Here is a 27732-nt window from a genome sequence, read left to right as displayed (position 1 = left end):
GCTCCTACCAGAAAGTCCAAACCAGGGAAGAGGACAGGAACTTGAACAGCCAGGTAAAACTCTAATGATTGTCCAAGGGAAGACCCAGGTCCCAGAACTCAATTTCACTTCTACGCAAGGATTCAGCGGGGAAGATCGGAACCAGGGCGTCTGGAGATCGCCTCCTCTGACCCCAGCTTTCTCCCACACTTCGGTGTCTGCTGGTGCTCCACGGGCTGGACGTGTTCGCCTGCCTCCGTCACTCACTTTGACCTCTGGTAGCACTCTGAACCCTCCGTTCCAAGCGGTCCGTCCTGGGTAGGAACTACAACAGAAAACAAGAAACAAATCAGGCAGCATGTCCCAGCAGCTCCCACGTGCTGTAGTCACTCACCCTGAGCGCCTTCCCAGGCCTGTGTTTCTCTGCACTGCTGGCTTCTTAGAGAGCCAGGTGAAAAGTTAGACCTGCTAGCCCTGGCCGGTTTGGCTCAGTGGTTAGAGCATTGGCCTGTGGTCCGGAGAGACCCGGGTTCGGTTCCTGCTAAGGGCACGTGCCTCGGTTGTGGTTTGTCCCTGGCCCTGGTTGAGTTGTGTGGGTGGCAACCACTTGATGTGTCCCTTTCATGTCGATGTTTCTTTTTTTTATCCTCACCCGAGGATATTTTTTCCATTTTTTGTACAGATAGAGTGGGAGGGAGAGAGAGGAAGGGAGAGAGAGTGAGAAACATCGATGTGAAGGGACACATCGAGTGGCCGCCACCCGCACGACCAACCAGGGCCGGGGACAAACTGCAACTGAAGTACGTGCCCTTAGCGGGAACCGAACCCGGGTCTCTCCGGACCGCAGGCTGACGCTCTAACTGCTGAGCCAAACTGGCCAGGGCTCATGTCGATGTTTCTCTCTCCCCGCCCCCCAAATCTATCTGAACAAAATATTGAAAAATGTCCTCGGATGAGGATTAAAAAAAAAAAAAAAAGTTAGACCTGCTAGTCTGGCAACCTGCGAGTGGAGGCAGTCTGTTGAGATGAGTGTCTAGGGCTTGGGGGATGTGTATTTCTTTCTGTCTCCCTTGATTAGGGAATCCATGGAGTGTCACTCATTTGACATTCAGCAAATGCTTCTTGAACGTGCGGCCTAAACGGAGGCTCTGTGCGGAGCGCTGGACGGAAGGCAGTTGGTTCCTGCTGGCAGAGCAGACCGGGAGCCTCCATCGTCCTCCGGGCTCCTGACCCGACTGGTCAGCGTGTGCATGTGTCCGCCTGCGCGGGAGGGCTGAGTGGCCTGTCCCTTCTGTCTGCGTTGTATGGGAGGCCAGGGGCTCTGCCTGGCACTTTCTCTTGAGAACTGGCTACGGGCACCGTCGTGGAGACTGGGAGCCCGGGCGGAGAGGCGGGCGAGGGCGCGGGTTATGAAAGTAGCTTTGGGACTCCCCGTGCCTGGGGTCCAGGAGCGAGACTGTTCTTAAGTAGTGTCTCTGTCCTGAAGGAGCTTTTCTTTGCCACGTGGCCCGAAGGACTTCTTTTTGTAAAATAGATATGGACACGAGTCAAAATCCTAAACTGCAAAGAGAGGGCCAGTTGGACTGCTGGGCTGAGTTTCAGCCAAGAGGCAGGCTCAGCCTTTCAGGGCCCTTCCCAGGCTGGAGAGTCTTGGCCCAAGGTCCTGTGGCACGGTGGGAGGTAGGAAGCCAAGTTCACATCCGTGCCCCTCTCCTAGGAGAGAAACCGCGGCTCAGCCTGTCCCGGTCGCGCCTGCCCTAAGAGCACAGCGCAGACAATCACAGGCAAAGCAGGAAGAGGGGAAAGGAAACGGTGGAAAAATAAACATTTCCTTGCATTTTACTTGGAACAGAATAGCACTGGTGGCGTGCTAAGGCCCTCAGCATCTCCCACGTCCTCCCCTGCTCTGTTTTCCTCCTCTTGTGTAGAAACAGATTCTTTCCTTACCTGATGAGAGTCCAGGGTGCATCCTGTGGAAAAACAGGAGCAAGACGTAGAAGGTAAAAGCCAAGCAACCAAAGATCACGCCGCAGACCAGGAAACTGTAGCTGCCCTGAGCCTGGAATATCTGCCAAAGGGGAAAACGCAGAGATACAGGCCATCAAAACCTCACCGGAGCTGTATGGGAGGAAGCGGCCTTCTCGGGCCCTTGGCAGGTTTTCTAGTCAAGCGGAGGACGGTCACACCACTAGGTAGAAACAGGGGTAGCTGGGACATGTTGGCCTTGTTCCAAGGTCATGTTTCTGGAAGAGACAGGAATCCTGCTCTAGGGCAGGGGTGGGACCTGGTAACCCCTCAGTGCCTTTCAGCCTTATATCTAGAACCTTCTGAGAAATCCCCCTAATTTCCTTAAAACTCCAGTCATACTGGGTGTTTCTCTACCCACAAGGCCTGACCAGAACTTTGCAGAGGAGATATCTATCTATCTATCTATCTATCTATCTATGAAACTTTAAAAATATATGCTGAAGTAGCATATTGTAAGTCCCATAGACCTGTCACCCGCTTTGACAATTAGCACCAGTTTCTTCCATTCGCTCTGCAAGGTCACACTGAAGCTCATTCGAGCCCTCACCTCATGCCACACAGGGGGCACTGGAAGGGGGAGCCCTTCCCCCAGCCCTCACCTCATGCCACGCAGGGGGCACTGGAAGGGGGAGCCCTTCCCCCAGCCCTCACCTCATGCCACGCAGGGGGCACTGGAAGGGGGAGCCCTTCCCCCAGCCCTCACCTCATGCCACGCAGGGGGCACTGGAAGGGGGAGCCCTTCCCCCAGCAGGGCAAAAGCAGAGGAGAGCACAGTGAGGATGGGGATTGGGAGGCTGGGGATCCAGGTTTGGATGTCACCCCCCCAGTTATTAGACGCGTGGTGACTGAGGGTAAGCTGCCTAATTTATCCGAGTTCTCGTCTCCTCCTTTGCTAAAAGGGGAATGACAACATCTACATTATAGTCTTCAGAAAAAAGCAGACTTGTTTTTCCCCTGGTGAACACATGAAGTGTGGGCACGTGTGACAAGCACTGGGAGAGTGGGCCCAGGACCAGGGCAGGAGCTGGGCAGGAAAGGTGGGCCTTTGCAGGGTGGCCCAGGGCTGTGGGAGGGGAGGGGAGGGAGTGGCGGGTTGAGACGGGATGGACAAAGAACTCAGTCCCATCCCAGGCCCGGGAGCTACACAACATTCCCACGGGGCTCCTCTGGCCCTGCTCCCAGACATGACTTGTTTGCTTTGGACTATTGCATCCCTTCCCAGCTCCAGGTCCCCCATTCGGAGGCTCAGCCTTCAGAGCCGGCTCAGAAACAGAAACAGGTAACAGACAGAGTGGGCCCTGCTTGCAGGGGTTCGGAAGGTGGCTGGCCGTACCTTCCCACCCGCTTGAAGGAGCACTCCCCAAATGCTCTCCCCTCCCGCCAGAGTTTTCCACATACCCAACCAACCAGCATCTGGAGGGACATCTCGCCGACTCCTGCCCCTGTCACCAGCACGGTGGTCGCACAGCCTACCCAAAAGAGAAGGATTTGGCTTAGTAAGAACAAGTTAGGAGACAGAAGTCAGCTGGCAAAACCCACGTTATTTCTGGGAATTCTCTGGAAAGTGGCGTGGCTGCCTGGGAGGACTCTGGGATTCCTAAGGTTTTGCAGACATTAGCTCTTACTTTGGCTTTGGGGATGCTTAGGTCCTGCCGTCACTACGTCCTTCCCTTCCTTGTTCTGAGATCTTTGATTTTTCACGATTGTCTTCCCAGTACATTCCACACTTGCTTAGCTGGGCCTTCAGGCCCCTTCCCCATCTGACTGCCACCAACCTTTCCAGAAAGGTTTCCTGATGTCCCCAGGCTGGCCCTCCACGCCCTGGCCTTGCACTGACCGGCCACACCTCTCCTCACTCTGGCAACAGGGCACAGACCTTCAGAGCCCACACTTCAGAGTCAGACTTGGGCTCCAAACCCAGCTGTGCCACCTACTAGCTATGTGACCTTAGACAAGTTCTCTCCCTTTTCTAGACCTGGGCTTCCTTCTGTAAAGTGGGGGTCACGACACATCTTGCACAGGGCTGCTGTGTCCCTGAGGCGATGCATGGAAGTCCGGACACACGGTAAACCCTCAAAACCAGGCCAGTTCTCTGCTCCAACCCTTCCACGCTGCCTTCGGGATCAAGTCCAAGTGCCTTCATAATCATTTTGGTTGAGAGCACAGACTCATCTCTCACACTCCCTGGCTACCCTCCAGCCAGCAGAAACCTTCAGTTCTCTGACTGCCGCTCCCGGTCACCACCTGGTGCGGACACGCGTCGCATCCGCCCCTCCTCCTCCGTGTCCAGTACACTCATGCTTAGCTCTTCAGTCCTGCTTAGGTTCCTTCTTTCCTCCCCCAGTTCCCCAACCTGGACTAGCTGCTGCCCCTCTGTGCTCCCTCAGCCCGTCCCCCTCCTCTCAGGTACCCACTGTGTGTTTACTGGGCAGCCTTCCCCGGCTAAGCCCCTGAGAGAGGGCGGCGCCTTGGGTTTCAGTTCAGTGGCATATGTCACTGCTTACGATCAGCACAGTGGCCGGCGTATGGTGGACACGATATTTTTTTAAATAAAACAGATCATTTCCTACTCTGGGCTTCAAGTTCCTCTTACTTATGGCTATGTTTCTACCTGTGGGCCGTGGCTCTTACCCTGGCCCCTGGCCGCCCCCTTCCCAGAATGCCTTTCCTTTCCTTCTGCCTTTCCAAAGTCTGGGCCGGCTCACATCCCATCTCTTCCGTGAAGCTACCTCGAGGTTTAACACTGGTCACTTCTCTGAATTCCAGTGGTACCGGTGTCTACTCCACTCATTCCTTCAAAAACCTTCAAGTACCTTCTCTGCATCAAGTACTGTGCTAAACACGGAGGGTATGCGGATGAATAAGAGTTAACATACATATTGAGCACCTGTGAGCCAGTTAATCTGCTACATCAAGAGCTTTACATTTTCTCGAATGCGGAAAACAATCTTCAAAGGCATCTGCATTCCCATTTTTCAGATGAGAAAACTGAGGCTTAGAGAGGGGAAAGACATGGAATCACAAGGCCACAAAGCCAGAGAGGGGAAAGGCAGGACTGATGTTCAGGTCGGCTGATGACCTCCAAGCCCTCGCTCTTACCCTTGGCACTTGCTGGTGCCCACAGGCGTGTGTTGTCAGGGAGAGGATGCAGATAACTGGGTACAAAAGCCTTGAGGGGATCAACATGAGAAGCAGGTCCAGAGTGGGGGGGGGACCTTTCCAGTGGGGATCAGAGAAGCTTCCCGGAGGGAGAGAGGAGGAGGGATGGAGTGGAGGGAGTGGAGGGCACTCTGTGTTCATGCCACAGGGTGGAAGGCCAGGACAGTGGCCGGCTGGGATGCCGGCACGGGGGGAGCCGGCAGGAGAAAGGAAAGGAGCGGCCCAGGAAGACCGAAGGCCAGGACCAGCTCCGCAGCCCCCGGCAGCAGCTCCGAGGACGACTCGGTAAGTGGTCCTCACCTGGGCTGCACATCAGAATCGCCCAGCATCTCTGGACCGATTGCATCAGACTTTGTAGAGAAGACGCCCAGGCATTGGTTGGGTTTTGTTACAAGTGCTCCGGGTGGTTCTAATGTGAGACCAGCGCTGAGAACCTCTAATGGAGGTAAATGCGAAGGCAAGGAGACAAGCCAAGACCTGCCGGGGCGGCGATGGAGGTGATCGGACATTGGGAAAAGCTGGGTATTGTTGACCGTTCCAAGCAGGTAAGTGATAATAAAGGCCTGAACTAAGGCAGGGATGGGGAGAAATGAAACAAGGATGGATCTAAGTGATTATCTGCAGGCAGAATCAACCTATATAACTTACTACTATTACTGTTAAACTCTAACATTTGTTGATCACTTAAAAGTCTGTGGGATACAGTGTGTGACATATGATATCACCATTACTTCTTGACTTGATTTACTTGCTTGAGGTTTGGGGATTATCCTTAGATTTCAAGGGGCCCAGTCTCCTGTCTCTCATTTCAATGGACTGAGGTGGGCGTAGCTCTAACTGCTCTGCCCACTCCCCTCCCCCATACACCAATGTCCCCCTCTCATCCTCTAAAGAAATCATTCATCTTTTTTTTTAAATCCTCACCCAAGGACATTTTTCCATTTTTTGTTCAGATAGAGTGGGAAGGAGGGAGAGGAAGAGAGAGAGAGAAACATCAACGTGAAAGGGACACATCGAGTGGCTGCCACCCGCATGACCAACCAGGGCCGGGGACAAACTGCAACCGAGGTACAAGCCCTTAGCGGGAACCAAACCCGGATCCCTCTGGACCCCAGGCCGACGCTCTAACCGCTGAGCCAAACCGGCCAGGACAAAATCATTCATCTTTAATGCTGGTTTTCCAACACTCTAGGGCGTCTCTAGTTACGTCTAGGGGCAATGCTAACTGTTCAAAACAAACATTTTCAGTTAACTCATTTTACAAAAGATTGTTGCGATATGCATTTGGGAGGCTGCAGGAAGAGGAGAGTCGTTAAGAGAGTCAGAGGTTTCTGACATCAAAGTGGGGTCACAGCCCCAAGGCGGCGGGGGAGTCTTTGTCTCAATCCTCTCTGTTTGGAACAACATCCAGGAGAACAACAAAGCCAGCAGGTGCTAAGACGGCAGAAGATCCCTATTCTAAGCTGTCACATCTCCCGTGCAACTTTGCAACTTGGAAATTCCGCACATGTTGCACAGAATGCCAGTGTGGTCAAGAGAGATTACTATGGAGAAAAAGCAGACGGGAGAGAGGAACTTCCTGCTTCTCTGTGGCCTGAGCTCACAGGTGTAATGTTGAAGGGCGGAAGCCACAGGGGCCAGAACTACCCCACTATGAATCTATTCCCACCAGCATTTCTGTGGGGAGGGAGGAATCTTTCAGCTGGACCGTCACAGAAGGACAGGGAGGAGGGAGGAGGCGGCACCCAGCAGAGGCAGATGGAACGCCCTTGCTCTCAGCCCCCACTCACCTTTGTACTGCAGAATGTCCTCCGTGTAGGCCAGCATGCTGGGGAAGGTGCTGCTGAGGAACAGGCCCAGGCTGGCCGTCCCCACGAACAGGAAGATGACATTGTAGGAGAACACGAGCAGCACCAGGTGTGTCACCACCACGCCGACCTGTCACCGCAGTGATGGAGGTGATTAGAAATTGGGAGAAACCGTGTATCCAGTGAGAGAAGAAAAACCTGGAGTCAGTCTCCACACTTGGACAGCTAGATCTTAGGAACAGCGCTGTGACCAGTGTGCCACCCTGTGGAATATGTGGGGACTGCACCTTCCGTAGTCACGTCCCCAACAAGCCCTGAGACTGTGAGGGAGGAGGTGAGCCCACCCAGCCATCTCCAACGAATGGCTTACCACACACGCTTAAGAAGCGCTTGGTGAGGGAATACGGACTGGCCCCAACATCTTATCTATAGCGCGGGGAACTCCATCCAAGTCATTAGCTCCCCGCCCTGCTGGCTGAGAGGGAGGAGTCCCCCACTTCTCAAGAGGAGCTGCTCTCCTTCCTTAAAAGCAGTGAGTTTGCAGAGGAAGCCCTGGGGTGGCAGGAGAGGTGGGTGGTGGCTGCAGGGTCCCTAACATCCAGGAGTCCAGACAAAACTCCCAGAGAGGGTCAGTGGCTGTGGCAGGCCAGCTCCAATCCCCCCCCCCCAATTTGGCTCAGATCCCACCGGCAGGTTGTGACCCATGGTTGGAGGCCCCTGTGATGCACCGAGGAACCAGAAATCTTTCTAGTTCAGGGGCTGGTTCTGTCACATGGGAATGTTTTTGGTAAACGAACCCTTTAAAAATTACTTTTAAATGTGTCTATGTCAATATCGGCTAATTTCTATACAAAATGCATCTGGGAAGAAACCCAGGCAGCCCCGCTTGGGAGCCAGAAGACCTGGCTGTAAGTCCCCTCAGCTCTGGGGCTGGAAGTAGCCAACCTCTCTGATTCCCAGTTTCCCAGTCTGCAAAAGGGCTACGAAAGCTTCACTGAAGAGCACTGGGGTCACAATACGACAAAGGGGTCCTTCCAGTGTAAAAGCTTCAGATCAGTATCAGGCCCAGTATTTGTGTGTGAGCTTTTCTTAATGTCTCAGGAGATAAGGTCTTCTACCAAAACCCATAGTGTTGCGGTCAACATCTCCTGGGTGAGTACATTTGTTTCCAGGAAAAATACAAGATAAAGTTATAGAGAGCGAGAAGGTTGGGAGAAATGACAGCTAACCCAGCCCCGGCTGCTTTACACACGAGTGTGTGAAGGGACCCTGAGGGATTGGCTCCAGTTGTTAGAACAAAGCCAGTGACTGCAGCCCGTGGGCCTCCCACCCCTGACTCTCCTTCAGAGCCCCTGGTCTGCTGCAGGCCCTTGAGATGCCAGACTCCTGAAGGCAGCTCAGAGCCCGTGCTGAGAAACACTTGCTGCCCACAGGGCTGCACCACCTTCTCTTCACAACGTGCACGGTTTCTTTCATGCAGTAAAAACAGGAAAGCAACGGATGTATCTGTGGTTCCAAATAGAAATAGAATGTATTTCTTTGGCACGGAAAATGGTCCCACAGATTCGTCTGCGCTTTCTTCCTCCTCAGCTCAACCGCCGGCGTGGCCCTGAACACTGTTGTGGCACTTCTTGGCCTGCGTTTCCCATTAGTCCAGCTCCACAATTCCAACTATCCCTATGCCTGGACTCTTAACCCTACCCCTCTGGCCATGACCTGTGTTCAGAACGCCAGACTGGCATATAAAACTGCCCCTTTGATGTGTCACCAGATGACTAACAATGTGGCCCAAATGGAACTTTTCCTCTCCTCCCCCAAACCTACTCTTCGTCATATCGGTTCAGAGCATTCCCCCCCTCCCAGGGTTCAGACCTGTGTCTAAGGCAGCCCTTGATCCCTCCTTTCCTCACCTACATTCGGGCCAACAGCAAGTCCTGTTAGCTCCACCTGAAAAAAATGTGTAGAACCTCTGTATCGCCCCGAATCCATCCTGACCCCTCGTCCAGCCACCCCTCTTGTGCTCACTCTCCCCGCGTGACTGGCCCCTTCGATTCAAGAGTTCTGCTTGGGCCCCAGAACCTGATTTTCCTTTTTAAAAACTTTCACTCCAGGTGGGTGTTTCTCATCAGTACCTAGGAGGCTTCAGACTTTCTGCCTTCTCTCAAAGCCAGATTCCTGCCCACTGTCCTCCATCTGGGCAGCTGGCCTCCTGCCCTCCAGAGGCTGGCCACCAGCAGGGCCTGCACCCTCGCCCTTCTCCACCTCTCTCCTTCCCAGCATCACATCACCCTCACCCCCAACCCCTGCTCCAAGGAACAGGGGCTCCCTCCTCCCTGAACTTCTCACTTCCTCCCCCACTTCTCTTCCTCCACTGGCTCCCTCCCAGGGCCTTCTTCACTCAGTTCCTCTCTCACAGCGGTACCTCCAGACCCCCACCCCCACCCCTTATGGGCTCTGCCTACAAACAGGCTCACACCCCGACTCCTGTCAAACAAAACTCCCTTCAGCTCAGAAACATCTGCAATACTCAGGCCTCCATCTCCCACCTCTACCTCCCTTCACCCTCCACAGTCTGGCTTCTACCCACCCAACCTCCCCTCTACCTTGAACGGAAATTTCTTTCTTGAAAGTCATATACAGTACAAGGCCAAATCTAAAAGCCTTTCTTGGGGCTCATCATCTTTGGTCTGTGTAGCCCCAACATTAATTCCCAGCCCCCTATCTGCTAGAAACTCAATCCAAGGAAGGACGTTCTGACAACAGACCGGGCCACGTGGAAAGGCAGTGAGTTACGGTCCCTGGAGGTGTTTATATAGACTGTGCACCTCTCCCCAGAGGTGACTCAAGCCTTTCTAGGAGGTTAGCCTAGATGACCTTCAGGAGTCTGTAATCTGGGCCCGTCACAGATGGTGACAGAGATGCGTGTCAGGGTGAACGTTAGGACCTGCTGCCTCCTGGGCAGACCAGTTCCTTGAAGGCCGTCCACATGCTAGTCTGGCTACCTGAGGATCACCTGCGTGAGTTTCAAAATGCAGGTCCCCAGGCTCCAGCCCAGAGAGGGTGATTCTGAAGGCCTGGGGTTCGCTGGCCTCCGCCGGCCACGAGGCCCCGACCAGCTGGGCACCAAGGTGAACACGGCAGGACCAAGGCCAGAACCGGCTTCCCTTGTCCTCTTAGCAGGTCGTCAGCGGGCTCGGCCCCCCACACGGCAGGAATCACCTCCTACAGCCCTTCCTTTCCTGAGTACAGAATCAGGGGCCCAGGGGGGAAGGGGCTTCTCCAAGATGACAAGGGTAGACTCCACCTTCTGGATTTCCATCCCTTCTTCACCAGTCCCACCCTGTTGGCAGAGTTCACTCCTGAGCAAAACTCCTGGGGTGGTGGTGGGCCAGGCGCGAATGGTTCTCCCGTCTCCAAGAAGCGAAAGAAGGCCACTTACCACATTGATGAAAACCATGGTGGCCGGCTTCATTCTGGAGGAGATGGGAATGGAGACAAGCTGACCCAAGGTGATGAAGCCCCAGAAGAGGCTGGGGAGGTAACCGGCCACCTTGTGTCCCACAGACAGCGGCTTCTCCACGGCATAGCTGTACACAAAGGTGGAATATGTCCCCTGTGGAGAGACACAGCCCGCTGAGCCCACCTGCCCACAGCCAGACCATAACCCTGGGAACGGAAGCCCAGGCTGGGCAGGTGTGGGAGGCCGGCTCCTGCTCCCAGAAGCTCAACAAAGGGTGGGCTTGGAGCCAAGATCACACAGCACAGGGGCCGGAGCTGAGGACAGAGCCTGGGGCCACAGCTCCTGGACTGCACCTCAGAGGCCTCTGGGTTCCAGGGAGGTGTCTCTCCACAGGGAGCCCGAGGAGCCGGGGCATGCAAGCACCGTGCCCCCTCACCAGAGTAAGGTTCCAGGGCATGTCTTATTTATTAGGATTCCACAGAAAGTTTTTCATTGAAGAAAGTTTGCCACAGCTTTAAAAAAAAAGTGTGCACAAGCATCTCATTTTACAGACGAGAGGGCAGAGAGAAGTGACTGCCCCAGGTCACACTGAGAGTTGGAAGTCAACCAGCACTGTCACGAGTTCTTTCCACCAGGTTATCTAAGTTCGTAGTGCTTTCCCTTCGGCGAGTCCCTCACAGGGTAATCAGTTAATCAGCCATTTGAAACTGTCCTAATCTAATCCTTAGCGATTTCTAGAAAAAGGCATTACACAGTGTAACAGAGGTCACTAGTGGACTGGATAGCGGGGCCCAGATCCCGCCTGTAGCTTGTTTTTACGACATGGCTTAAGAAGTCCAGGTGTGGAACGTACTCCAGGAAACAGAATGCCCTAGAGTTTGTCATGACCTCTACTTTGCAGAACAGGGCTCTGGCCCTTTAAAAACAATTGGAGTAGGCTGCACTTAGTGACAAAACCGATAGGTCCCCCATCCCCACAACTGGCTGAGACAGAAGCCCATAGGACCAAGGGGCTGTGAGCAATTCTGAAAACAGTCACCCCCAGAACTTTTAGTTGAAAGCTTTGGATCGACTGAACTACAGACAAGTTCTCTAGGAAACCTTGATGCCTCTCTCTTTCTCCTGCCACCCCCCAGTCCCAGTCTCGGGGTGGAGGGCGCACCCTGCGGGCAGGCTCACCGTCATCCCATCGGTCATGAACAGCACGAGGGCGGCGGTGGCGTGGATGGCGAAGAAGGAGTAAGGGGCTCCTTTGAAGTTCTTCCTCTGGCAGCAGCTGAACAGGTCCTCGTGCGCTGGATGAGACAAGAAGGCCAGGCTGAGGCTTAGCTTCTGCTCCCTCCTTCCGTGCGCCCAAGGGAAGTGGAGGACCACTTACTGCCTCCTACCTGCTCTAGCATCAACCAACCATCTGTTAGAAAAGCCCCTGTCCACCTCACAGTCCTGGTGGAAGCAAGGCTCAGAGAGGTCAGAAACTTGCCCAAGGTCACACAAGCGAGGTCAGGCAGAATAGAGGCTGGAGCCAGAGGCCTGCCTTCCTCATTCCCTGGACCAGGGTGCTGCATCTCCTGCCTCACGAGGCCATTGGTGCCAAAGTTCTCTTCCAACCACTATCACCTGTGACCTGCGGTCACCCTCTGCGGGAGGGGATGCCAGAGAAGCTTCGGTGTGGGGCTGTGAGCATGAAAGTTCATTAGAGCCCCCACCTGGGTGCGACTGAATCTTTGGGGGCAGCGAGGAAGCGTCTTCCTTCTCAGGAGGCTGTGTCTCCAGGGCGAGCTCATCTGCAGACAGGAGCAGTGGCCTCCTCTGAGGGCAGCAGGTCAGCAGCCGCTCTTTGGACAGCAGATACAGCACAGCCATGGGCACCGGGAGCTGGGGGTGGGCAGAGGGTCAGGAGAGCCCCGTTCCCGGCAGGCTCCCCTCTTCCCGTGCCTGGCCCACTGCACACGTCTACACGGCCGTGGGGGCACCTCTGCAGTCCTGGGAGAAGACAGCTCTTTTCCAAGGTGCCCACCTAAGAGGCGTCCCCAGCTAATGCAGCTGTGACCTGGTGCAGGCTTGGTGTGGTTGCTGCCCAGCCTTAACCGCATCTGTTTCCCTGAAAGACAGGTACTCGTCACATGCAAAGCCCAGACTCACACCAGGCCTCTGCTGGTGCGGGAGAGGTGCCAGGGAGAAATCCGTGGCCAGAGTTTTCCTTTCGTTCATCACGGCTCTATACAATGTGCCGGGAGGACTTATTATCCCCATTTTCCAGATGGGGCAAATGAGGCTCACAGTTATCACTTAGAACCTGTTATGACTGGAAGAGACCTGAGTGGTAAGCTAGAGACCCAGGGAGCATCAGTCCTGGTCACACAGATGACTTGGGGCACAGCAGGATTGGCACTTGGGCATCCTGACTCTGTCCAGTGCCACCCTCACTTCAGGGGTTGTCTGGGTGGTTATACCCTGGGAGGGTAGAGGCTGTCCTCATGGGCTTGGTGTCTAAAGAGGACAACAGAGACGTGGACTCCTTTGGATTAAAGAATGCATGCTACAAGCCAAACACACGAGCCCAGTGTGAAGTTTACTGCTATTTACGTCAAGCACTTAGGTTTATGAACTCCCCAGAGCCGTGAACAGTGTCTCCTGCACTGAGGTTGCCTGGAGAAGCCTCTGCCACCTCCCTCGGGGGCCCTGCATGTATCCAAGCACCTGGCTGCCAGGAAGACCCCATCGAGGCTAGCCTCTGCCCTTGCGGCTGCGCCTCCACCTGGTTCCTCCCGCTTAGAAAGGAAGCTGGGGGAGCCGTGAAGTTTCCCAGAGGCCCGTGGGCTCCTCGGGGCTGCAAAGAGGGTAGAGGTGGAGTCTGCCTGGGATTGCTTTGAGGGAGCCTCCCCTCACCTGGAGCCAGGCTGGCTCCCCAGAACATTTTCCAAGTCACCTGAACACCAGCCTTGGGCTGGCACCTCCCTAAGGGCACCTTGGGAGCCACCCTCCACACTCAAAAATAAGTCCAAGTCCGACTCTGCCCGGCAGAGTTACAGCCACAGAGTGGGCCCCAGTGGAAGGAGACGGAGTTCCTGCCCTCAGGAGCCCGGGGTCTGAAGGGGGAGATGAAGCTCTCCCTCCAGGCTGACGGGGAAACAGGAAACCCACACGCAGAGAACTGTGGTGGCAGAATGCCTGAGTGAAGGCCAAGGGGAAACAGCTGTAAAAGGGGCCAGATCATTCATGTGGGGCTTTCCAGGGAGGTGGCACTGCCCCAGGAACACACCGGGTCTTCTGAAGAAGCCCATTCAGCGAAGGCAGGCTCCACCTGGGACGGCGGAGCGCCAGGTGGGCGGTGCCCGTGGGCGGTCCTGTGCGCACTCACCCCCCCCCCACTCTCCCACCCCCCGCCACGCCTGCAGGGCCCGGTCTCTGCTGGGGGGGACTGTTCATCCTCAGACACAAACCAGTGGAAACAGTACGGAAATCCTGCAGCAGGCAAAGTGCCTCCAGTCTGCACCTCGTGGGGCAAGAGACAAGAGGCCTTGGGCTTACGCTGGGCCCCCAGCCTCCTGGTCCCAGGGTCCCAGCCTTGACCTTGCGCTCACAGCGCCCCTTCCCTTTGCAGGTTCCCGATGGAGATCACAGGCCCCACGCTGCATTGTTCCCAAACAATGGTGGGGAGGGCAGAAAAGGGAAGGAGTGGAGGGAGAGGGGCTAGATTCTGTTATGGGAACAGAAAGCTACAAAGGCGCAGAAAGGCAATGAGCGGTGACTACAGGTAGGAGGTTTTTGCTGGGAGCCAGGGTTCCAGCCTGGCCTCCCCTTGCTGGCCCCTATCAGGGCTTTGAGCCCAGGATGGTGACACCCTGCTGCTCAGAGGGGCCGCCTGGGGGGTCTCAAGAGGCTTTCAGGGCTCATGCACAGCATCGCTCTGAGTCCAGCAGCAGCTGGGTGTCTGCTGGTCTTGCCTGAGCCCAGCCGGCTTCTCTGGAGGGCTGACAAGTCTGCTTGGTGCAGCAGAATGACACGCCACACGGTGACTGCATCCCACAGCCAGCAGGCCAATGGCCACCTGAAACACCCCCCATTCCCAGCCCATGCTGGGCCCAAGTCAGGAGGCTAGGGCTGCTCCTGGTGTTCCAGACAGTTCTTCCCAAGCGGGGGCAGGGGTTGGGGTAGGAGGAGTCTCCCCACCTCTCCTTCTTGCCCTGCCTGGGCAAACACAGGAGAACCTGTCTTGGCTGCAGGGCACCAGAGGAGCCTTCCAGCCAAGACCAGAGTCAGTGCTGACCAGGAGGATGTGAACTGGGGGTTCAGAGGGACCTCAGTGTCTGACCCAGTCTCTGCTGTGATCCCACCAAGGCAACCTTGGCAGGCTGGGTCCTGAGGAGGTTATCTTGTCTATCTCCCGCATCCACAGGAGTCCCCTCACAGCAGGGCACAGGAGCACCCCACCAGTCATTGAGGCCCCGGGAGAAGAGCTGGCCCGGCCTGCAGCGCTCTGGCCCAGGGTCAGCGTCATGTCCTTGGAGGAAAAGGGCGGCTTGAACGGTGACCCGATTTCACTGCGCTAAACGGTTCACTGCTTTCTCTCCCTTGAGAATTGCAATCACGGGATGTCACACGGAAGGACCTTGGAGGTCATCTTTTGCAACCCCCTTTGTGCTCAGATAAATCCTGGGGAGGGGGTGGTCAGCTCTCCCGTCCTCTTGCCTTCTTGCGGGCACACTCAGCCCCAGCTCCTTTCTCAGAACAGAAGACTCGCTGGAAGCTGGAACGGACTGGTACACGTGACTGTCTACTGCCCCCACCCAGCCCTGCCCCGTGGCACTCACATTGATCAGGGCCATGATCCAGAAGGCGTAGGACACGCGGGTTCCTGTCCAGTCAGGCGGGGCTAGCCCGGGCAGCGTCTGGTTGGACCAGGGCCGGGCCTCAGCATGGTGCTGGCCCAGGACCCTGGAGGCATGGAAGAAGTGGCCGCTGGAAGTGGCGTTGGCTGTGCCATTGGCAGGCAAGCAGTTGTCCTCCGACAGGAAGGGGTCGGCGATCAGGGGGCTCAGCAGAGCTCCAAAGCCCACAAAGAAATGGAGAACCTGGAGAAGGAGCAGAGGTAAGATGGGGGGTGATGGCTCCGGCTTCATCCCCCATCCCCCACCTGTGTCCCTCCTGGGGAGCAAGGGAGTGGGAGGCAGGAGAGGGGAGGCGGGAGCCCCTCGGCCACCGGCTTGTCCGGGATAACTGATGACAGTGGCCAATCGCCTTCCTCACTCTCCCTCCTTTCCCAAATCTGAACCCCCAGTGAGCATCCATCAAAGGGAAGGGCTGGACTAGAGTCCGCGGTCCTGGGAGGTTGGAAGGACGAAGAAACACGGAGGGAAAGAGGCTAGAGGAAAACAGTGAGCCCTCCTGTCACGCCACTTCCCAGTTGACAAAAACTTCCTGGTTAGCACTTCGATTCCAGTGACCACCCTGCAGGCAGGGTCATTTCCAAGTCCAGGGAGTCTGGCCTAGCTGGTCGCACTGAACTGAGGGTCTACCAGAAGGACTCACTGGTCACACTGGTGCTCTTTCTGCATCTCCACTGGCCGAGGGGAGAAGACACGGGCCTGGGGAGGGGGCTGGAGAGATGGAGAGATGGGCAGCTCCCTCCCACCACCCAGCTCCATGTCCCCCGTGGGCTCACCTGGAGGAAGATGGCCGAGTCCTTCTGGTAGACCCTCACCAGCTGCAGGTTGGCCACCGTGTCGATGCAGCCCATGGCCAAGCCCGCCAGCGCCATGACGGAGGCCAGCACCTTCACATCCCGGCAGAAGGGGATGACGGCGAACACCAGCGAGATGGTCAGAGAGGAGGCGAAGAGCGCCCACAGCGACTGGGCCAGGCTGCGGTCACGGAGGGGGAGGTCAGTGGAGGGTCCCGGAACCTTGGGGACAGCTCCCTCCCCCTCTGGTGGGAGGGGGGAGGAAGCTGAGGGAGAAGCTCTGTCACTTATTGGCTATGGGTTGTGGGCAAGGTGTTCAATGAGCCGAAGTCTCAGAGAACAGTCCCCCTCGGGCTGGTTGTGAGGACCCCAGAGAGTACGTGACAGGGACTCAGGGGGCCTTACTCAAGTGGAACTCCTACTCTTTGACTTATATGCAATTTTATATTGTTTACCTATAAACGGTTAGAGGCGAATCTGCTTTGAGTATTTCAAGGGAACTGTGCCCTCTGCATGAAAGTAGAGGTGCGATGGGAGGTAGAACCTGAACCCCAAAACTTGAGCTGAGCTACGGTGGGCCCTTTCCACCAGGAATGAAAAACAGCCAGGCCTCTTCCAGGCACCAGGCCTGGGCTGCCGGAACCAAAGTCCACAGGGAGGAATTGGGGTAATCTGGGGACCCCTTCTATAGGCAGAGGTATCGGGCTCTGTGCCTGGCAAGTGTCTGGACGGCAGGCTCCTTGGCCTCCCCACTGCACGATGTTCCCCAGAGAAGCCCCCACAGGCAGGCGGGGGGCCTGGCCCCCACAAGGGAATGAATGGATGACAGAACGGACAAAGGGAGTGTGCAAGGCTCTGGGAGATCTTTTTGGTACCCTCTGCCCAATAACCACTCTCAGAGAAAGGAAGGAAGTCTTGTATTTTCTGGGACCAGCCTGAAAGGGTGAGTGGGGGTGGGGTGGGGGGAGACTGGGAAGCAAGAAGGATCTGGAAGGAAGAAGTTGCGGAGAAACGTTTTCAAATTATGAAAAGCTGGGGAGCCCCAGTTAGCCTCTGTGGCTGCTGAACTTGGAAGCGGGCAGGGTACGTGGCAAGAAGACTGAATTTCCAGCACGTCGGAGGAAAGAGAAATGCCGGCAAAGACCCCACATCCTGTCTTTCCTGAGAGGTTCCCGCCTCCGACGCCTTGGCCCTCAGCTTCTCCTCTCGCCCGTCTTTGATTAAACCCTTTATCAGAGGCTCTGCTGACAGCCTGGGTCCGTCATCCTCTTTTCTGGTTTCCAGGCTGATCGGCTAGGGAGGTTACTGATCGTGACCCCTGCCAGTTCCCAGCTCCGAGCTGCGGGGAGGGAGGGGTGGCTCACTTCACCCCGGCCACTGTGAGGGAGGTGATGCCGTGGGGGGACCTGGTGCGCCTGTCCCTGCCCAGCCCCACCCCAGCCAGCCCTGCTTTGTGGGCCCCCAGCACTGACAGCCTGGGCTGCTCACCGAGCTTCTGCTTCCTGCAACCTGGTGGCTACGTCTCACCTTCCTCGGTGGTGCCCACGGGGCACCAGACATGGCAGGCCTTTCCTTCTAGCTCTCTTCCTCCTTCCTTTCCCTACACAGACACACCAGGCACCCTCCTGGGTGGCCTGGCTTCAGGGACACCAGGAGCGTCCCCTCCCTCCTTCAGTGTTCCCTGCACTGACCCAGCGCACAGGGGGACGCTCCCACTGCTCCACTCACCACGGTGGTGAAGCACAGACGCCCCAAGCACAGGTGCTCTGGTGAAGAACTGACACCCTGTGCCACTGCCCTGGAAAACCCGCATGAGGTGCTTAATGATCAGCCCTGTAGCCAAGTCCTGAGGGAACGGGGCCTGGGGTCAGTCACTGAGATAGGAAGGAGCTGTGTGGGGCGTGGGAAAAGAACGTTTACGTGACAATGACTAACATTTGTTCAGAGTGTCCAAGACCTCTGTGCACATGACAATGCTGTGAGGTAGACTTTGCAATTGTTGACCCACAAGGAAACTGAGGCTGAGAAAGGCCGAGAAAGTAGCTGACAGAGCCTGGACTTAAACCAGGCCTTCTATGCCATGCTGGTTTTCTACGGAGGGGTGAGTGTGTGCGTGCGTGTGTGTGCACGTGTAAAGGCTGGTGTGGTCCCAGCCAGGCGAGAGGGTGGCCAGCCAGGAGCATGAGGCCAGTGTGTGTGTGTGTGTGTGTGTGTGTGTGTGCATGTGTGTGTGTGCGCATGTTTAAAGGCTGATGCGGTCCCAGCCAGGCTAGAGGGTGGCCAGCCAGGAGCATGAGGCCAGTGTGTGTGTGTGTGTGTGTGTGTGTGCATGTTTAAAGGCTGATGCGGTCCCAGCCAGGCTAGAGGGTTAGAGGGTGGCCAGCTGGGAGCATGAGGCTAGTGCATGCATGTGTGTGTGTGTGTGTGTTTAAAGGCTGGTGCATGCAGTCCCAGCCGGGCTGGAGAGCGACCAGCCGGGAGCATGAGGCCAGATTGTGCAGAGCCTGGGCTCGGGAAGCGATGGCAAACCACTGTGGTCGCTAGAACACGAGCCCATGGCGGTCCCTCTGCTGGTGTGATGGCAGCACCAAATGCTCTACAGTGTAACTGCTGGCTTCATCGCAGGCCCCCCGAGGCCTCTGCTGCAGCCTGTCATTGTGGGACCCCATGCCTGGCGCTGTGCCTGGCCTGAGAAGGTGCTGAATGTTGCTAATGAGATGGCGCTGAGGAAGACGTGTCTTACCACTGTATACGAATGGCCTGGAGAAGGAGACGGGAGTCGTTAGGAGGCTGACGTGTGATTGTACGGAGGTGACAGAGAGTCAGAGGCAGAGACACAGATACCAGGAAGGTGCTGAGTAGAACAGCAGGAGGCTCAGGAAATGGGAAAGGGGTTGAGGAAGGCTGGTGGCCATGGGCTCCCCTGTCCAGGCCTCTCCTCTTTCCCATCTCTACACCCTCACCTTATCATTCTTGAGAAGGTCACTTGATGCCCACAGGGGGCGTTCCCAGGCCCAGTGACAGGTAGGAGGGAGGCATCAAGAGAGAACCAGTAGAAAGCAGAGGCTGGGGAGAGACCCGCCTGAGTCTCCTGCCATCGTGGGCAGTGGTGTGAGCTTGCCCCCACCAGCTGGGCTGGGGAGGGCCGAGGCCACATTGGGCCTGGGGTCCCTGGGCATGAGGGGGATGGAGACCTGCTCTCAGTACACGGGGACAGCTGTACCCAGGAAACCGTGTGTTTGGATCCCTGGCTGCCCGCCCTCCCCAGCTGCTTCAGCAGGGCTGTTCCTGGACCTTCCAAAAACCAGCCTGAACAAATTTCTGTAGAATGGTCTGTTGTTGCCAAGAAAAAAGGAGTCTCAGATACATCCTAGAGCCGGACTGAAATATATTAATTGGCTCGGCCACTTAATGGTTTGGTCAACAGCCCCTTCCAGGAACATGGATCATTAAAAATGATGAAATAGTGATGGCAGAACAGCTTTGGCCATGCATATGCCGTGGGATTGTAATTAGAAGACTGGTCTGGCCGACCTTTGCCACTTCCCAGCGGGTGGCTGGGAGCAGGCCACTTACACACAGCCCTGAGCCTCAGTTTCCTCACTGTAAAATGGGAGAGCAGGCTCTGCCTCACGAGGCCGCTGTGCAGAGTCGCTGTGATGTGCCAGCCAGTCCCCCTCGGCTCACTCACTCGGATTTTCCCCTGACCACCTGCAGCCCCCCGCCCATGCCCACCCCTCCCTGCTGGCTCCCCCAGAGAGCACTGCCAGGCCCAGAGCAGCATGCCCTACGGGGGGAGGGGGGGGCGCAGAGGCTGGTACCAGCCCTGGGATCCTCCCCCCAGGCCCCGCCACTGTTCCTGAGGCAGCGCCCTCTGCGGTGACTTGGGAGGCTGGTCCTGGAACAGCTAGAGTGACAACAAGGACCTAAGAGTCCTGCCCCTCATATTACAGATCAGGAACCGGGCCCAGGCGGGGCAGGAGGGCAGAGTAACGCTGAGCTGGGATCCAGTTTCTTGACTCCCAGTCCAGGCGAAGGCCAGAGTGGTGTCATTGATCGGCCCTTCCCTGGCTGGGGTTCAGAGGTTAATTCAGGCCAATTACAGGGAGGGCCCCACTCCCAGAAACAGCCTAGATAGTCCAAGGGGTCCTTCCTGAGGAAGCCCGAGAAATGTCCCAGTTGCTTATTAACAGCTCCGCATGGAAAGAAAACAGGGAGGGCAAGGAGCCAGGCCCTCCCCCTGCCTGGTGGTGGCTCTCCTGGAGGTGCCGGCCCTGCCAGTTCGCTGTGTGACCTTGAGCACACCGCTGACCCTGTCAGCCAGGTGCTCCGCCTTGCACAGAGGGCAATGCGATCCATCACCTTGACCTGGCTTTGCTGTGGGCAACTGCTCTGCCCACGAGACAAGACGAGCGACTGCTTGACGTTGACACGGGAACAGCTCAAGCAGTAAGGTGTCAGGGCTGCCCTGCCTTCCAGTCCCCAGAGGCAGAGGAAATTGCTGCGGAGGCCCAGTCCCGTGCCACCACAGACCGCATGACCCAGGAGGGGCATTAATATTCTCCTCATGCCCTGGCCGGTTTGGCTCAGCGGTTAGAGCGTCGGCCTGCGGTCCGGAGAGACCCGGGTTCGGTTCCCGCTAAGGGCACGTACTTCGGTTGCAGTTTGTCCCCGGCCCTGGTTGGTTGTGCGGTGGCAGCCACTCGATGTGTCCCTTTCACATCGATGTTTTTCTCTCTCTCTATCTCTTCCTCTCTCTCCCTCCCACTCTATCTGTACAAAAAATGGAAAAATGTCCTCGGGTGAGGATAAAAAAAAAAAAAATTCTCCTCACATTTTTGCCTCGGGTAATCCCCCTGTCTACCCTGGGTGGGGGTGGGGGGAAGTCAGAGGTATACTCTGCACCTATCCACTCTAAAAGGGCAGGCGGCCCCTAGGAGAAAAGGGGGCCTGGGCAAGAAACCAAGAGACAGCACCCCCTGGGAGCTAGGGCAGGCTGGAGACTGCAGCTCAAGCCAGGGCAACAGGGAAGGGGTGACTTAGACCGAGGAAGAGGCCCCTCTCTAGTTGGGTCCACTCAACACTGACACCCCAGCTTGTTCAGGGCTCTGCGTTATGGCTGGGGGTACCCAGAGGGAGATCCCTCCCTAAGGCCGGACTGCCTGTGGACTCAGGTCCTGGCTGCACCATGTGCCCGATGGTGTGCCATGGCCCAGCATGGTCCAGTGGGGTGCTAGGCTCACATGGAGTGCCCCTTACACATTGGCTGAGCTGGTAGTTCTGTGGGCCTATAATGCCTCTCCCCAGGTCTTTGCCTGCATGGTCTCTCCTGTCATTCAGGTGTCAGCTCAAATGTCACCTCCTCAGAGAGGCCTTCCCTGACCACCTCTGTTACTCTCCACCAATTCCGCTACTCTCCATCCTTACCCTGCTTCATTTCCTTCATGTCACCCGTGGTCCTCCAGAACGTAAGCTCCAGGAGAGCAGGGACCTAGTGTTCCCTCCAAACAGGGTCTGGCTCAAGAGATATTTGTTGAATGAGTGAATTAAGGGAGGTGGGATGAGTTTTGAGATTTTTAAAATATATTAAAAAAACTGACATATAATGTACATACCATAAAATTCATCTATTCAAAGTGTACACTTTAATGGTTTTTAGTATGTTCACAGTTGAAAAATCCCTGGGACAATCTAAACTGAGAGCATTTCCATCACCCTAGCAGGAAAACTACCTATTTGCAGTCACTCCCCATTCCTCTCCCTACCCCACCCCAGCCCTAGGCAATGACGAGTTGACTTTCTGTATCTACAGACTTTCCTGTTCTGCACTTTCATGTAAACAAAACCATATAGGTGTCTGGTGCCTGGTTTCTTTCCCTCAGCAGAGTGTTTTCAAGGTCCCTCCACGTTGTAGCAGCTGTCAGCGTGTCTGAGGCTGAGTAACAGTCTGTTGTATAGATGTACCACATTTTGTTCATGGACATGTGGCTTGTCTCCACTTTTTGAATAATACTGCTATGAACATGCATGTACAAGTTTTTGTGTGGACATATGATTTGTGTGGGCATATACCTGGGATGGAGTATACCTAGGATGCTGGGCCATATGGTGATTCCACAATGGGATGGATTTTTTTTTTAATCCTCACCCGAGGACATTTTTGCATTTATCTTCAAATAGAGCAGGAGGGAGGGAGGGAGGGAGGAAGAGAGAGAGAGAGAAACATTGATGTGAGAGAGACACATCGACTGGTTGCCACGCACACGACCCCAACCAGGGCTGGGGACAAAATGCAACCAAGGTACGTGCCCTTAGCTGAAACCGAACCCGGGACTCTCTGGTGGGAGGGCCAATGCTCTAACTGGCCAGGGTGTGATGAAATAGAATGGATTTTTAAAGCAAGAGGCATGCCTGGGGGCAAACTCCCGCAGACTTTCGGCCGAGGTTTGTTGCGTGCTGGAAGGTGAACAAGCTGCTGGTGAGAGGAACGGGCTTCCAGGATGGGAGACCAACCACGGACCCAGGTCAGAGGAGGAAACTGGCTTTTGTACTGTGTTCTCACAGGGGCCAGTATCTTGGGGAGGCGGGCCTGAGAGGGGCCTGGGGGACTGTGCACAGAAGACTGGGTGTCATGCAAAAGGCAGGAGGGAGTTGGAGCTGGGTCTTGGGCAGGGCTGGACTTGCAGGAATTTGAGAAAGAAAGAAAGGTAGAGAAGGAGATAGTGACCAGGGCAGAGAGGGGAAGAACTCAGTGAGGCGCCAGTGATGAGGGTATACACAGGGGAGAGGCCAAGGTGAGTCTGGGAGCAGACAGGGAAAGCTCCGAAAGCCATTTATCTACCCTGATGCCTTTGAGATAAAGGGTCTCCCAAACTGCCCAGGGTAGTCAGACAGGTCTCCAAGAAACCAGGAAAGAACCTCTCAACTTTTGTCTAAATACCCACTCCCTTCTCTTTCCTGCCTGACAAAGCACACACCTATACACCCTGCCAGCCAGGTGTCTTTGTGTTGTATTTGTACTATTTCCTGCTGTCCTAAAGAAGGTTTAGTTCTTCTGGCCCTTCTCCCTTCTCCCTCCTGGCCTGCACGCAGCGGTCTCCTTCAACATTTCTCTATGCAAGGAGAGAGAGAGAGAGAGAGAGAGAGAGAGAGAGAGCGCGAGCCTGCCCCGAGCACAGGGCTCCTGTCCTCTCCCCTGCACCCATCCTAACATCCAAGGCTTTCCACACCCAGCCCCTCCAATGCATGTCCCTGTGGAGGCATCCAGAAACGATTCCGCCCTGGCCCTGGGTCTAGGGCAAGCAGTAAGCAGAACTGAGCAGAAACCCTAGAGAGAGAAGAGCTGCCAGGACTCTCCTCTCTCCAAGTCTCTGCACACCCCCCTCCCCCGCAACAGCTGGCCCTCTCCAATGTTCAGCCAATCCCACACTGACAAGCACTAGCCTGGTGCTGAAGCCAGTAATCACTTAAGCTGAAAAGCACTTGCAGGGTATTAGCATTTTAACGGAGAGGTGGGGAGGCCCCTAGGAATCAAGCTCTAGAGGCTGGGTTCAGGGCTGGTGGAGGTTCTGCTTGTTGGGGGCGGGGGTGAATCATGATGAGTTATCCAGCCCCAGCTGGGTGGTGACTCCCATTTACACACAGGCCACCCTGTGATATCCCTCCATTTCCACTAAATCTGCCTTGCCCTTAACCAAAAGAACAGGTGCTTTGTGACATTTTGTCTCTGGGATGAAAGGACTAAGGTTCAGAATTTAAACCTGAAACACTGACTGGACCTACTCCCCTCACCCTGCCCTACCCCAACTCCTCTGATCCCAGCAGGAAGTCCCAGAGGCCCACAGTTTCCTTCCCAGGAGTGTCAGCTCAGGGAGAGTCAGTGCAGGCCTGTGCCCAGGAGTACCGGTATAACTTGTACCCTGCAGAGCTGAAACTGACCTACTCATAGAGCAAGAGGCATTTCAAGGTATCTGATTCTAGAGACAAGTGCCTGGGTTCAAATCCTGGCTAAGCCTCTTAATAGGTGTGGGGCAAGTCTCTTAACCTCTCTGTGCCTTGGCATCCTTCTGCAAAAAATGGAAATAATACTAGTACTCTTCAGGGTTGTTGTGACAATTAAGAGCTGATACAAGTGAGGTACTAAGAACAGTGCCTGGCCTTGGGTAAGTGTTTGATACATTTAGTTATTATTTTTCTTTTCTGTGAGTAGGTTTCCTGCTGCAAGACCCTTTCTACTGCCTGTTCAGAGCCCCTTGTTGAGTAAGGAACCCCAAGGGAGGTGCAAAGCAAGTAAGGAAGAGATGGCCCAGCTGGATGCGTATTGCTGCCCTTTCCACAAAGCTTGGTACGACAACCTGCCATTTAGAATGATCCTCATTCCTTTCCCTGTTCTTTGCACTACGCATGTTCTTAAAAAGTTCCAGGTAAGGGAGCTTTTGTAAATCAAACTACTTAAAAAACAAGAATAAACCCAGAAAAACACCTTGATAGATTTCTAATTAAACCTCTAGGCAGATCACCTCAACCTGTCAGAATGGCTGTCATCAATAAATCAACAAACAAGTGTTGGCGAGGATGTGGAGGAACGGGAACCCTCGTGCACTGTTGGTGGGACTGCAAGTTGGTACAGCCACTATGAAAAACAGTATGGAGGTTCCTCACAAAATTAAAAATAGAACTACCATATGACCCAGCAATTCCACTCCTGGAAGAAATTGAAAACACTAATTTGAAAAGGTATAAGCACCCCTATGTTGACTGCAGCAGTATTTACAATAGCCAAGATATGGAAGCAAACTAAGTGACCATCAATAGACAAGTGCATAAAAAAAATAGTGGTACATATACACAATGGAATATTACTTGACCATAAAAAAGGATGAAATCTTGCCATTTGCAACAACATGGACGAACCTACAGGGTACGATACTAAGTGAAATAAGTTAGACAGAAAGACAAATACCATGTGATTTCACTTATATGTGGAATCTAAAAACAACAACAAGACAAAACAAAAAACAAGCAAAAAACCCACAGAAATAAACTCATAGATACAGAGAACAAACTAATGGTCGCCAGATAGGAGGCAGTCTGGGGACGCAGGGTGAAAAAGGTAAAAGGATTAGGAAGTACAAATTCCCAGTTATAAAAATAGTCACGGGATGTAAAATACAGCATGGGGAATACAGTCCAGAATATTCACTAACTGTATGGTGCCCAGTGGATACTAGACTTATTGGGGTGATCACTTGATAAGGTACATAAGTGCCTAATCACTATGTTGTACACCTCAAACTAATATAATATTGTACATCAAATGTAACTGAAAAAAACAGAACACTTCTAGGCAGAATCAGAATGGATCTTGAGCTTTTTAAGGTTTTCTGAATCTCATATACATCCAATCCTGTACAAAACCCACAGAAACATTAGTATACACAGGAGACATACTTATTAAGAGGAGAATTCTTAGGTTTGCAAGAAGATTTGGTAGTGGAGATAATCACTTCCTAATTGATAATGTTTTGTCATTTGGGTGGCTTAAAATGGGGCCCATCTATATGACACCTGAGCCCCTCTTCCATTGGCTCTGGAAGCAAGATAGACAGGAAAACCTACCCTCATGGATACCTCTAGGAATGAGCCAAAGAGGGTAGCCCTTGGCCCAGAATGGTCCCCCAGAGGTTTCTCAGGGATAGCCCAACTGTTGTTTTGTTCCCAGGCTGTCGGCCTGCTTCAGCCCATGCGATCCAGGAAACTACCCAGCCCAGAGCTGGGACTAGGAATATCTCCCAGCAGCTTCTGGCTTGCAAGTCATCTATCCTCCGTTTTGGGTCTATTTTCCCAGCTGCACTAGGGGAGTGATCCTGCTATCTTTCCAAAGGCTCTTTGGAGGAAGCCCTGTCCAAGTTGAGCAGGAGAATGAAGCTCTGCAATGAAATCCAAAAAGGAGTCTCTGGGGGCCATGCCAGGCACACCAGAGCTGGGCCCTGGGCAGAGGCCAGGGAGGAGTAAGGGCTGAGGGAGTGAAGGACCCTGGCACAGGGACAGAGGACCAAGCTATAAGCAAGACACCCTGCAACTTCCCTACAAGCCCTGGTGGGGAGGTCCTGTGTCTCACAGGTGGAAGGGCTCTGCCTCCACGGTCCAGTGCAAGAGCCTGGCCCTTCAGGAGCAGGAGCAGGACCACACAGGACCTAGCAGCCTGTGGCCAGCTGGGGAGGGGACAGCCTGTGCCCGCTGATCTGGAACTGGTAGTGTGAGTGGAGCCCGCCCCAGGGCGCTCTGTCGAGGCTTAGCGCGCTATGGCACCTCGCAGGGCCCCTAGGGTGACACTCCCATTCTCCTTCCACCTCACTTCCAATTCCGCCCCCGGCTGGGGACTAACGACAAACCTCTGACCCGCGGTGCAGGACGGGGGCCCTCACCTCTGCAAACTCCATCACCCCTCTCCCCGTGGGGTGTGGGTGGAGGAAGCGGGATGAGAGCTGGGTTTACCCCCTCACAGAGGTGAGTGAGGCCAATAAACAATCCAGAATCGCTCTCAGTCTCGGGGGAGAGTTTTCCGGGGAGAGCTGGGGTGGGGGAGGGAGGCAGCCTTTCGGCCGGGGGGCACAGCTGGCAGAGCTGGGAGGGATGGTCGCAGCCCCAGCACCGCGCGGACAGTGACGAGGGCGGCGGGAAGGGAAGGGCAGAGGAGGGAAGGGTCCGCGCGGCGAGGGCCGGGCACTCACGTCCTCTTAAAGACGCCCCCGAGGATGCTGCCCAGCAGGAGGCAGAGCTGCTGCGAGAAGAAGACCCAAGAGATCTGGGCCAGCGAGCTGTGCGTCTGGCAGCGCAGGTCCAGCAGCGTGGGCCCCAGGAAGGCGATGCACAGGCCGAAGCTGAAGAAGACGCTCCAGTAGGTGAGCGTGGGCTGCAGGTTGCGGCGGAGCAGCCCCGACAAGCGGCCGTCGCAGCCCATGGCCCCGGCTCGTGGACGGGCTGGCTGCCGCTGGCCCCGAGCGCGCCGGTGCCGAGTGCCGCCCGCCCGCGGAGGGCCGGCGGGGCCGGGAGGCCGGCGCGGGGGGAGGGGCCGGGAGGGGCTGCCCGCGAGGGGCCCCGCCCCTGGGCCAGGGGTGGTGGGGCGGGTCTGCGGCCCACGGCCGGAGTGCCAGGGCGCGAGCCTCCCACTCCCTGCGGCACACACTGGCTCTCCCTCCCCCGGCGTCGGAGACCAACCAGGAGCCGCTCTCCAGCCCCACCCGGCTCCCGGTCCCGCCGCCTCCTTCGCAGCCCCCTAGGGTCAGAGAGGCCTACGTGCCCATTTCAGAGCCGGCAGACCGAGAGCCTGAGCGGTCCTGGGTGTGCAGAAAGGATGGAGAGCGGGGTGTTCCGGCGCTTCGCCTGAGCTGTCCCCAGACACCAGCCTGGTCTGGGCTTTGGCCGTAGAGGAGGCCCCCGGGCTCCCCTCTTAAACCTAGAGGCTTCACAGACGGACTTCCAGGGTCTGACGGAACCTCCCTTCTTCTCCCGAAATAAAAGGCAAACTCTCCTACATATATTTTTTCTTGGGAGGGCGTTCATGCTTTTCATTAGAACCTCAAAGGGTTCATTGCCCTTTAGACAGAAAACCC

The 27732-nt window shown here is 55.5% G+C and overlaps 1 protein-coding gene across 2 annotated transcripts; it reads right to left on the bottom strand.

The window, feature by feature from the left end:
* Positions 1 to 27164, bottom strand: MFSD4A (major facilitator superfamily domain containing 4A). 2 transcript variants are annotated; one of them, XM_036273650.1, is made up of 10 exons: positions 26851 to 27164; positions 16100 to 16298; positions 15249 to 15509; positions 12141 to 12309; positions 11614 to 11729; positions 10414 to 10587; positions 6957 to 7104; positions 3406 to 3476; positions 1927 to 2047; positions 1 to 304 (listed from the first exon to the last, which is right to left on the bottom strand). In XM_036273650.1, exons 1-10 carry the CDS (start codon positions 27078 to 27080, stop codon positions 243 to 245), a joined length of 1551 nt encoding a protein of 516 aa, XP_036129543.1. In that variant the 5' UTR covers positions 27081 to 27164; the 3' UTR covers positions 1 to 242. The 2 variants fall into 2 exon arrangements, with proteins under 2 accessions (XP_036129543.1, XP_036129544.1); XM_036273651.1 differs by having other exon boundaries at positions 3415 to 3476.
* Positions 27165 to 27732: the final 568 nt, after the last annotated feature.

This window comes from Molossus molossus, unplaced genomic scaffold (assembly GCF_014108415.1).
Source record: "Molossus molossus isolate mMolMol1 unplaced genomic scaffold, mMolMol1.p scaffold_m16_p_20, whole genome shotgun sequence".
Classification (NCBI taxonomy): domain Eukaryota; kingdom Metazoa; phylum Chordata; class Mammalia; order Chiroptera; family Molossidae; genus Molossus; species Molossus molossus.
The sequence above is the reverse complement of the archived record's forward strand: the minus strand, read 5'-3'. Positions and strand labels throughout refer to the sequence as shown.

What these genes read in the sequence shown, in the direction of transcription:
- MFSD4A (XM_036273650.1), bottom strand. Translation starts at nt 27,080, where the DNA reads ATGGGCTGCGACGGCCGCTTGTCGGGGCTGCTCCGCCGCAACCTGCAG. An exon ending in TCATGACCGATGGGATGACG is followed by an intron (nt 10,588 to 11,613) that starts GTGAGCCTGCCC and finishes GTCTCTCCACAG; the next exon opens with GGGACATATTCCACCTTTGT. An exon ending in GGACATTCTGCAGTACAAAG is followed by an intron (nt 3,477 to 6,956) that starts GTGAGTGGGGGC and finishes TCTTTTGGGTAG; the next exon opens with GCTGTGCGACCACCGTGCTG.